A 12,275-nucleotide genomic window follows, 5' to 3' on the forward strand; every position below is an offset into this window, starting at 1 on the left:
CAATAGTATTCTATAGTATTCATGTACCATAACTTGTTTAGCCATTCCCCAATCGATGAGTATGCCTTCCATTTCCAATTCTTTGTCACTACAAAAAAAGCTGCTATGAATATTTTGGAACATCTTCAATTAACTTTTGCAACTTTTTATATTTGATCAGTTCTATTTTTAAAGGAGCTGTTATCTTTTGCCATTTGCTCAATTGAACTTTTAAGGAATTATTTTCTTCAGGCACTTTTTTGTGCTTCCTTTTACAAGATGTTGAATTTCTCTTGCATTTCTTTCCCCAATTTTTCTACTTGATTTTTAAAACACTTTTTGCATTTTTCCAAGAGGCTTTTTGGGCTGTAGACCAATTCTTATTCTTTTCTGGCACTTCATATGTCATACTTTTTCTGCTATTCTCTTCTGAGATCATGTTTTGCCCATTCTTACTTTCAAGGTAACTTTCTATTGGCATGGTTTTTCTGTCTTCTCTTACTCATTTTGGGCTCTTTTGTCCAAAATTGTAATGGAGGAGAGGTCCACTCACAGACCTTCCTCATTGAGAACATCAGTATACTGTTTATTGGGTAGGGTCTTCTGCATTGAGAATGCTAGTAGCCTACTCACTGGGCTAGGGTCTTACATGTTGAAAATTCTAGCAGCTTGCTGCCTGGTTTGGGCTGTCACCCAGTTCACTGGTTGAACAGGGGATATGGGGTATATGTGTTGCAGTCCTCCCAGCTGGCCTGTTGTTCCACTGGTTTGCTGAAGTGGGACCGACTGGATCCCTCTGTATTCTGCCCATATTGGTTTCAGCTCCTGGTACTGGGATCCACTCCCTGCTCCTGATCATGCTCCCCCTCCACTCAAGGAATACCTTGCTCCACTCTCTTCTTTTGTGGATTCTATTGCTCCAGAATCGGTTTAGAGATTTAATTAATGTTGTTTTTGAGGGAAGCCCAGGAGAAGAAGTTCTGACTCCTTCCCACCATCTTTGCTCTGTCTGCTACTTTTTATAAATCTTATCTCATTTGATCCTCCCAATAGCCCTGAAAGACAATTATTATTATTATTATTATTATTATTATTATTATTATTATTATTATTATACTATTTCAGTCTTTGATAGTTATAGGATAAAATCAAATGAAAGAATGTTTTTTGTTTTCCTCAAATTCCCTCATTTACTAAGTCATAAAACCTAGTGTTTTATTTATTATACCCATTTTACAGTTTAGGAAACTGAGAAAAACGGAAATTATGTGACAGGTTCAGGGTTACATGACAAGTAAGTATCTGAGGTAGGATTTGAATTGAGGTTTTTCCAACTTCTGTTCTACTACCCTTTGCATTGTATAACCTGGCTACCTCTCATTTATGAGATAAATATCTAGGAATAAAGAAGTGAGAAGTAGAATGACCTGCTTTGAGAGGTAGTAGTAGTTTCTATTTCATTAATAGGTACAGGAATCCTAGGAATGACAGCATTTTCCAGATCATTAGTCCAACTTTCAGTCCAGCGCTCAAAACCATCATCTAGAAAAGCAATTCTTGGGAAGAAGCAGCTAATCATACTTAGCAGATGTCAGTCAATGACTACATGCAGAGCAGATAAACAAACCTAGTTGAAGCAGCAAGGCACCTTGAGAGAAAGACAAATACAGCATGTACCAGACACAGGTTCAAGGAATAGTTCTGCCACTTGTTAACTATATAACTTTGGTGAAATCACTTCAACTTACTCTGATATCAATTTTCCCCCTGTCAAATGAAATGTTTGATCACCTTCATGATTTCTTTCAACTCTGCCCCTCTGATTGGAGAGTTGGAAAGCAGGGTAAAACCTGCCTCCTAAGTTAATAATCTTTTTTAAAGACAACTTAGAAACTCAGTTAACTTTACTTCCTACAAACTTTTACTGCTTGCTTTCAACTCCTCCATCTTACAAAAGTCTTTAAAATTGCTCTCTTTAGTAATTTTAATATTATAGTACACATTATTATTCAGCTTCTACTTGCTACACTCCACATACAAATTTATACAAATCTTTCCATGTCTCTCTGAAATGATCTATTTTCTTATTGTGCAATGGCACTCTATCACATTCACATACTTATTCAGCCATTCTTCAACTGATGAGTATGCCCCTAACTTTTAGTCTTTTGCTGTCACAAAAAAATCTATTGTAAACATTATGTAAATAAAAAATCCTTTCCCATTTCCTCAATCTCCTTTGGATGTAGGTCAAACAATGGCACAACTAAAGAGCTAAATAAATGTGTTATTTTTATTACTACAGAAAATCTGCTTCAAATAGTGACATTCCATGGGGGCAACAAATGGTGGGTTGTGTTGGTTTTCAATGAACTAAAAATTCAAAATAAAGCCCACCCTAGTTGGTGTTGACTCTGAATTCATTTGATTTATCATTTGAGTCTTACTTTTGCACTTATATGTCTTTGTCTCATCCTCAGAATATCTATGGTGAAGACCTCAATCCCTTGGGTATCTTCAGTAAGTTAACCTAGATAGATGATACAGTTCAATGGAGTGCATCCTCTGGCAACCATAACACTAGACAAATTCATTCTTTTTATGACAAGACTTTTACCAGTTTGAGCAGCAAAAACATGTCTGTGGCAACTGGCTCATTTTTTTTAAATGACAGTTGTACACAATACCAAAGTAACCATTTTAATAATGAATTTATCAAACAGATATTTTAGTTGAAAATAAATGCATAATATGAAAGAACACACTAACTTGATACAGAAGGTGAATCCAATACCATCATCAAAAATATTTAAATCACTTCTTCCTTGTCTCTCATATATGTAGAAAAAAAGAATGTACAATATACATGTATACACATACCACTAAAGTCAGCTGGTATAGTTATTGGAGAATTCAACTTGGAATTAGGAATATCTGAGTTAAAATAATTTTCAGATACTCATATGTGAACCTGGATATTCAGAGTAATCTAGAGATTACTTAGATTCCTTATCTATAACATAAGGGGTCATTCTCAATGACTTGTAAGGTCATATGTAGCTCTTAAAACAGAATTTCCCAAAAGTCTTAGTGCAGTTTAATCTACTAAAACTTAAAACTGAATTAAGATTTTTGGGATACCCTATAAAGGATTTTGTAAGGAAAAATCTGAGACTTTTGATTGGTCAATAAGCTCAATATTGGTGAGTGACATTATGTGGTAGCCAAAAAACTAATGTTATCTTGAGTTACATTAAAAGACCATGTGCTGGGGCAGTTAGGTGGTGCAGTGGATAGAGCACCAGTCCTGGAATCAGGAGGACCTGAATTCAATTCCAGCCTCAGACACTTAGCTGTGTGACCGTGGGCAAGTCATTTAACCCCACTGCCTTGCAATCACACACACACAAAAGACCATATGCTGTATTTAGTTCTGAGTGCTGCCATTTAAGGGCAGTGAGGAGAGTATTCTAGAGAAGAATAGCCAAGATGGGAAAGAGTTCCTTAATGTGATAATTAGTTGAAGGAACTGGATATATTTGTCCTAAATAAGAGAACTGAGGTGGGAGGAGGAGCATGATAGAGACTTTAAAAAATTGGAAGACTTTTTCATGGAATATCATAAAGACATGTAACATGAAAAGTTTATATTGCATATAAGGAAACATTTCCTAAGCATGAAGATCTTAGATGCTGAAATGAGTGATGAATAAAAATAATGGAAATTTATGAGTTTGTGACAGAAAAGAAAATATAAAAATAACATTAGTGACTTATACATGACTGGTCAATCAATCAATGTACAAGAATCTGTCAAATTCCTATTGTGTGTCCAGCATTGGAAATACAATTAAATAATCAAAGGGCAGATATTGTTTTCGAAGTGTCTTTTGGATTTCTTCTTCTTATGTTGGTTTAGGAATTTCAATTGTTGATCAAGCTTTGTTGACCCCCATTTGGGGTTTTCTTGACAAAGGTACTGGAATTGTCATTTTCTTCTTGCCCAGATTCATACATCTAGTGAAGTGTCCAGACTCCAGGCCTGGCACTCTTTTCACTGTACTTTGTATCTTTAGTTTAGGGCATATTTAGTCTCAAAAAATGAACTGCATGCCCTCCTAAGCTAACCTCATGATAATAACCAATTGTTGTTTTTTCCTTTCTATAAGAACAGGTGTAGACTTTTAGAGCTGGAGAGAACTTTGTAATTATCTATTTCCTTGTTTTAAGAATGGTGAAAAGGGGGCAGCTAGTGGATAGAGCACTGGCCCTGGAGTCAGGAGTACCTGAGTTCAAATTCGGCCTCAGATACTTAATAAGTACCTAGCTGCTTGGCCTTGGGCAAGTCACTTAACCCCATTTGCATTGCAAAAACCTTAAAAAAAATGGTGAAAAGAATGACATCCAGAAGAGGTCAAATTACTTTCTCCTTAGTGGCAGAGTTGGACTAATTCTCAAATAGTTTGACTTTTAGTCCTGGGCTCGTTCCACTGTGTCATGATAATTTCTTTAACATGTTAGTTGTATCTGAAGCAGTAATAATCTTTTTATACTAGAGAAATATAGCTTTTCCTCTGGAAACCAATTTTTTGGTAGCTATTTGCCTGCTTATCTAATATATTTAAGGTCCAACAATAGATTATTTTCACTATATTATTTTAATAATGAGCAAAATCAGATGTGGCTATGAAATTGTCTTTGTAATTTTCTTCTTCCCTCTCTTCATCCCCTACTCTAAATCTAATTCATCTACACTCAGAATTGATGCTGCTTAAATATACTATGTAGGAAGCACAAAATTGTGTTTTTCCTTTTTATCTCCTTTTTTGCAGGTCTTGCTTTAGACAACCTATATTAAATTCAATGGTGTTATATTATAATCTCTTCAATATATAAAAATGATTGCTGAACCTCTGTTAATAACACATAGAATTGTTTGTTTTTATTTTATAAAATAAAACAAGCTTCTGTAATATAGTAGAATAATAAAGAGATGATTGCACATGCAACTTGCAAATCTATATATTCATTCTATATATTTCTATTCCCTTTAAACATTTAATAAATTTATCATGTAAGTTTCTTCTTATTTTCTTCTTTCTCCTCTCCTTCTGCCCTTGAAATGGCTGCCATTCAAAACAAATGTTTAATCTATCTATCCTTCTATCCATCTATGTATGTATTTATGTATCCATCCATCCATCATCTATCTATGTCAGAAATGGGGAACCTTTTTTCTGTCAAGGGCCAAAATTTTAAAATTAGCCTGCTATATTTGGTCAAGCACTTAATTCACCCCTAAAAAGCTTCTAGATTTATTGAATTTCAAGTGCCAGATGAAATGATTTCTCTAGCATTATATGGCCTGGGTTAGATGTTCCCTGCCCTGGTCTATCTACATACACATAAATCATTCTATATATACTTCTAGTTATCTGGATATAGAAAATGTCTTCCTTTCCATGGGATTGGAAACATTTTTCACATTAATAAGAAGAGGGTTTAACCTTGGATCATCCATACCCACATGGGCTAGTAATAGTTTTTCAAAATAATTTGTGATAATTAAGGCTATATAGTTTGTGATGATGCAATATAATTTCTAATCTGCCTGGAGTTTATGGTCCTAAATGTGAAATAAAGGGTAAACTCTTTGAGGGATGAGACTTTATTATTATGTCTTGATATTCTTAGCACATGGTACAATACCTAATGTGTAGAAAGTGATTAATGGGTGTTAATTGAATATGATTCACAAAGTAGAACATCATAACTCCTAAATAATGGCTGGAAAATAGAGGTTTATCAGAATAAGTTAGAGAAAAAATTATCTCAATATCTTCTATAAATGGATTTTTCTGGACTTGAAAAAAGAAAAGATAAAAGAAGACAGGATATGTTTCACTGTGTAATTCTATCCTGTTCTCTCTGTTCTGATTTCTGATACCTCTTTTTGCAGTTCAAACATAAAGTAAGTTCATATATAATTTACTGTATACTGATCCCCTATGCCTTTTAAAATAACTTTTTTCAAAGAATTTAGTTTCTACTTACATTTCAATCTAATTTTTTGTTCTGATAATAGTAATACCAATAACTGAATCACTATATATTCTTTCTTTAGAATCACAGACAAGAAGAGTAAGCAGACCAGACACTGATATAATCCTGGTATTTGTCCTGATCACTGGTGTTATTGTTTGTATTGGTGTGATCTTTGCATTAGTCTTTATAATTATTCACTGGTAAGTAACAGCTGATTTTTGCATTCTGTAACCATGCATCTTTCAGTTTCATCCAGGCTAGTTATTGTAGTCAATCAACTTCTTTAAATGAGAATATTTGTAATATCCCTATTACTACAAAGTCACATGGAGAAAGTATATGTTCAATAGACAACAAACTTTTATTAGTGTCTATGATATGCAAAGAGCTATTTGAGGACCTAGGGTAGATAAAAGGATAAATTAAAAAAAGAATGTCATTTTGCTCTCAAGAAGCTTATAAATTAATTGGCTTCCCAAAGATTAGGCTAGAGAAGTAGGCTGATTTATTTTGAATAATTGTAAAATTCTGCATTTGAATTTAAAAGAAAATCAGCCAAACACAAATATGTTGGTGTAAATAGGGCTAGAAAGCATGTGAAAAAGATTTAGTAATGCAAGTTGATAGTAGTTTAATAATAATAGCTTATATTTATATAGTACTATATGGTTTGTGTAGTTAGCTATGTGGCAAAGTGGAGGGAGCATGGAGTCTGAAGTCAGGAATATCTGAGTTCAGTTCTAGCCTCAGACATTTAGTAGCTATGGACAAGTCAATTCAATTCATTTGCCTGTTTCTTCATCTATAAAATGAGCTAGAGAAGGAAATTAAAAACTACATTATTATCTTTACCAAGAGAACCCCAAATAGGATAATGAGTAGTCAGACACGACTGAAATAACTGATCAAAATAAAGTTTACAAAGTGCTTTATGTAGATTATTCAGGTGAATTCCTAAACACCCTGCGAGCTAGGAGCTATGATCTTCCCATTTTACAGTTGAAGAAACTAAGCCTTTAAGTAGCTGTGACATCCCTTAGCTCACAATGAAAGTGTCTAAGGCATGATTTGAATTCATGTCTTCCTCACTCCAAGTCAAACAAGCTGTCTTTCTTGCTATGCTATGCTACTCCTTAAGCTTAATGTGATAGACCTGAGATCTCTATGATCCTTTTTAGCATCTTAAGAAGTTAATATTATCTCTAAGACTGCATTAATAGAATTGTTGCATCCAAAACAAAGGAAGTGAAAATTCCATTCTCTTCCGTACTGGTCAGAACATATTTGGCACATTGTTTTCAATTACAGGGACTATATTTGAGAAGAAACATAGCAAATGTTGCCATTAAAGGAAAATTAAAAGAACCTGAGGACAGGACATTTATTCTGGAAAAGAGGAGACTTCTACAAAAGGGAATCAGAAGAGTTTTATGTAGTTGGATTATCAAGGAGAGCAAAGATTAGATTAGATTTTCTCTGTCTCTGTCTCTCTGTTTTTCCTCTCTCTCTCTCTCTCTCTCTCTCTCTCTCTCTCTCTCTCTCTCTCTCTCGTGTGTGTGTGTGTGTGTGTGTGTGTGTGTGTGTGTGTGTAGAAACTTAAAATGGCAGAACTAGTTTCCAGTGATAGAAGTTTTGAGGAGGCTCAATATAAGGAGAAAATTCTTGATAATTTAAGCCATAAAATCACATATTTTAGAGGTAGAGGAGATATTAGAAGATAAATCTACCTTCTTTTAACAGATGAGGAAATAGACTCTTAAAGATTGCTACTTACCTGGCATCACATGGCTCATAATGATCTGAAGCAAGGTTTGAGCTCAGGTCTTCCTCAAAGTTTGACTCTCTATCCTCTATTCAACATTGCCTATGAAACAGAACGAAGTAGTGGAGTCCCTGTAATTGTTATCAAGCAAAGATCAGGTGATTGATTGTCAGGAAGTTAGAGGAAGGAAGAGTTTTTTTTCCTATTGCATAGAAAGTTAGACTAGAATCATAAAAGCTCAGAATCAGAAAGAACCTTGAACTCACCTAGTATAATTACTATCTATCCAGGAATCTCTTTATGACACCAACCTCACAGGGCTCCTTGTTAGTCTCAAATTGATAACTTTCAATGATGGAGAGCTCATTAGTCACTGATTGATGATGATGATGATGATTAGAGAGGCACTGTAGTAGAGTACATAGAGAATCAAAAGAATCTGGGTTCAAAACCTGCCTGACATATGATATCAGTGTCATTATGAAGAAATGACTTAATCTCTCAATGTTCCAGGTAACTTTCAGATGGTAAGACACAAACAGTAGGCATTAATCTGCATTAACAGAGGATGTCCATTAGCTCAGATCCTTATACCATTGAATTCTTAGAGTCCAATAAAGATATAGAGAGTTGTTATTTCTGGAGAAGCAGTGTGGTGTAGGCTTGAGGACAAGATATCATTAATTTAAATCCTGTTGCTTATAATTGTTATAAAATGTTTGACCATGGACAAATTATTAACCACTCTGGACCTCAGTTCTGTCAACTCTAAAATGGGTATTATAATGCTTTGATACTTATTTCATAGAGTCATTATAGGGTTAAAGTAAGATAATGCATAAAAGTACTGTACAAATATTAAAGAGCTATATATGTGTCATCCATTATTATTAAGGACCTATCTCTAGGATGACCTTATTCACTATTCTTAAGATTTAGTCATTTAACCATTTCTTAATCTCACCTAGTTGTTTATCATCTAACCCATATCTGTAGTATTCCTCTGTTCTATTAGCCTAGGAACCTGTTTAAAAAAATGTTTTCCCTTGGTATGCTTATTTTTAATGAACCATGCTGGCTCTCTTAATCATCTATTTCCCTTTCTAAAATGGGCACAAAATTCACTAAATGATAGAATATTTTTACTTCTTCCATGTTTGGGAATTAAGACATTTATCATCACCTAGTATTGTGCCATTTTTACTGTTTTCCATAGTTTTTCAAGATCACCAGTGAGAACAGAACCATTACACCCTCAGATGTCTCTGCATCCTGGGAAATAAATATATTTCACCTCTATCTTCTAACCTTAACTCATCAAGAAGAATTAGGAACTTTATTAATATATCTTTACTTACTTATTATCAGTTTTAATTCCTTATTAACTATTTTCTTTCAATTTCCCATCAACCATAGATCATTATCCTTGGGAGAAATAAGTCAAATGTGAATGGGGGCAAGTCTTCTTTCTCTTCATCACTTAATATCATTTTCTAATCCACCCTAAACAGGGTCATATGCTTTCTTCAGTGTCACACTTAATTCAAATTTCTTTTCCTTTTTTCTCTTTTTACACCAAACCAACAACTTCACTTGTTTCAAGAAATCCCATTAAGGTGACTCCATCTATGAATGTAGAACTGAATCATTAACTCTGTTGGTCAACAAGTATTTACCCCAAACTTACAATATGCCAGCCACTATAGTCCCTTTCCAAAAAGGACAAACTATATAGAAAATACAAGCATATATGTGTATAAACACATATTTTTATTTATATTATACAGACATTGTGGTGTATATCTCTATGGTATGAGTAGAAGGGATGTTTAGAAGGTACTGGAGTTGAGAAGGGAAAAACAGGGGATAGAAATCAGGAAAGGCCTATTACAGAAGGTGTGATTCAAGCTGAGTCTTGAACAAAGTCATTGGCAGAGGTGAGAGGGAGAGTATTTCAGGCCATGGTGAGGATCAATGAAAAATCATAGTCAGGAGATGAAACATCATGTACAATGAACAGCAAGGAGGCCAATGTTTTGAATAACAGAATATATAAAGGACAGTAAAGTCTAAGAAGATTGGAAAGCAGAAAGAGGCTAGGTTATGAAGGACCTTAAAAGTCAGAGATGATTTTATATTTGATCTTGGAGGTAAAAGTTAGTCCCTAGAGTTTACTAATAAGAGGTCATGGGGGGGGGGGGGAGGCAATTTTACAGCTGAGTGGAAAAAGGTTTAGTTCAGAGACAGATGAAATTAGGAGATTATTTTTCTAGGTATGAGATGAAGAGAGCCTGCACAAGGGTGGCAACTATGTGAGAAATAGATGAACATGAGAGATGAAAGTAAGAAGAAGATTTTGCAGGGAGTGAGTGTGAATCAAAAGGAGTCAAAGATGTGCTCTGGCTTGTTAGCCTGAGTAACTGGGAGCTGTCAAGGGTACCTTGGTAGTAATGAAGATTTGGAAGAGAGAATGGTTTGGGAGGAAAGTAGTGGGTTCTGTTTTGGGCAGATTAAGTTAGAGATGTTTGTAATACAATCTAGTTCAAGATATCTAAGAATTTGTTGATGATGTGAAATTGAAGAATTTCTTAGTCACTATGAATGTCTATCAGACTCAAAACTTCCTGATTTAGAGTTAGAGATTCAACTTCCTTGAGCCTGTTATTTCATCTATAAAATGGACAATTTGCATTAGATTACCTCTAAGGTTCCTTCGATATGTGTATTTGTAATTCCTAATCTGGAATTGTGGCATACTTAATCTCTATAACTCTATTCCTATGCCACACTTCTCCCACATAAAGTTCTTCTTTGTTTTTGTTAATTGACGTCAGCCAGTTCTGGGTATTATATTTCCAACACTCATCTTTGTGGGATCATCTATTCATTTACTTACATTTTCATTTATTTTGTTGTACTAAGAGGATATACTCACCTTCAGTCTTTTTTTTATTTTTAAAATTTTATTTATTTAAGGCAGTGGGATTAAGTGACTTGCCCAAAGTTATATAGTTAGGCAATTATTAAGTATCTGAGGCTGGATTTGAACTTAGGTCCTCTGCTTGTGCTCTATCTACTGTGCCACCTAACTGCCCCTGATCTTCTGTCTCTTTAAAATAGTTTATTGATGAGTTCCCTATGTAACCACATCTGTCCTTTTAATTATTTTTAGTCTTCAGAGTGAAGAATATAACAACTTATAGTCTCCTTCATTTTAGATTTTTTGATTCACTTTTTCTATTACCAATACCATGCTTATTTGTGAATAGACACTTAAGATTATGAGCATTATTACCGCCCCTCATATATTGTGTCTTGTGAAATAATGGGATATTTGGGAACCTGGGTAGTCCAATGGATTGAGTACCAGGTGTGGAATCAGGAAGACCTAAGTTTAAATCTGATCTCAGACACTTAATAGTGAGACCCTGGGAAAGTCATTTAACTCTATTTGCCTCAGTTTCCTTATCTGAAAAAATGAGCAGGAGAAGGAAATGAGAAACCACTCTAGTGTATTTGCCAAGAACACCTCAAATGGAGTCACAAAGAGTTGGACACAACTGAAACAACTGAACAACAAATGGTGATTTTTAGCTTTCTTTTTCATATCTCCCACTTATTCTTTGTGGTATTTGACTAGTTAGATATTTATGAATATCTTTCTCTCTGTCTCTTCTCAAAGCATTGTAGCACAATGGAGATGGGATGGATTTGGAGATGGAGGTTCTAATTCAAATTCTGTTTTTGCCATTTACTTCCTATGTGAAATGAGGCAGTCACAACATTTCTTCAATCTGTTTCTTTAAATTCAAATTGAGGGGGTGGGATTAGATGCTCTCTAAAATTCATTCTATTTTAAAATCTATAATGTTTCCACTTTTAGTTTAATATCCTTATAGGTTTATATATATATATATATATATATATATATATATATATATATACATATAATGAGTGAAAGAGCTCATGGCAATTAGGACAACATGTAAATTCAAAAGCATTAAGTCTTGTATTTAATTCTTGATTTTTTAAATTTTAGGGGTTCTGTAAAAACATTTTGGGCAACAAAAGGCAACCTTTCAGAGCCGTATTCTGAAGAGAGCTCAGTAAGATTCAAAGATGCAGCTTCTACTGAGCCGTTGCCAACAGATACTGCTGGGGCTGAAGAAGAATGTGTGACTGAATGGAATGAGTGACATAAGCTTTTAGAAATCAAAAAACAGTATAGTATGCAAAATGCACTATTATATAAATGAAATGTAAACTAAAACATTTACATGTTTGGGGAAATGGTTTCTTGTAGCATGAAGGTAATGCCTGGCTTTCTTTAGTACAACTTGGTAGGAAGGTAACTAATATTTAAACCTAAAGCTGTCTTATTAATGCCATTGCCCAGATTATGACATTTCATTACATGGGCTGTATTCATTTGCCATCGAATATAAAGGGGAAGGGAAGTGGAAGGAATAAGTATCTACCTACATAGTGC

The 12,275-nt window shown here is 34.4% G+C and overlaps 1 protein-coding gene across 1 annotated transcript in view; it reads left to right on the plus strand.

Moving 5' to 3' along the window:
• The window catches only part of SPACA1 (sperm acrosome associated 1), a 52,953-nt gene extending 40,895 nt beyond the window's left edge, over nt 1-12,058 (plus strand). The window contains exons 7-8 of the mRNA XM_074190213.1: nt 6,104-6,224; nt 11,826-12,058. Coding sequence (XP_074046314.1) covers nt 6,104-6,224; nt 11,826-11,982 — 278 coding nt within the window. The 3' untranslated portion in view covers nt 11,983-12,058. The remainder of the gene's footprint in view (nt 1-6,103; nt 6,225-11,825) is intronic.
• Nucleotides 12,059-12,275: the final 217 nt, after the last annotated feature.

The sequence above is a fragment of the Macrotis lagotis genome, chromosome 5 (assembly GCF_037893015.1).
Source record: "Macrotis lagotis isolate mMagLag1 chromosome 5, bilby.v1.9.chrom.fasta, whole genome shotgun sequence".
NCBI classification, from domain to species: Eukaryota; Metazoa; Chordata; class Mammalia; order Peramelemorphia; family Peramelidae; genus Macrotis; species Macrotis lagotis.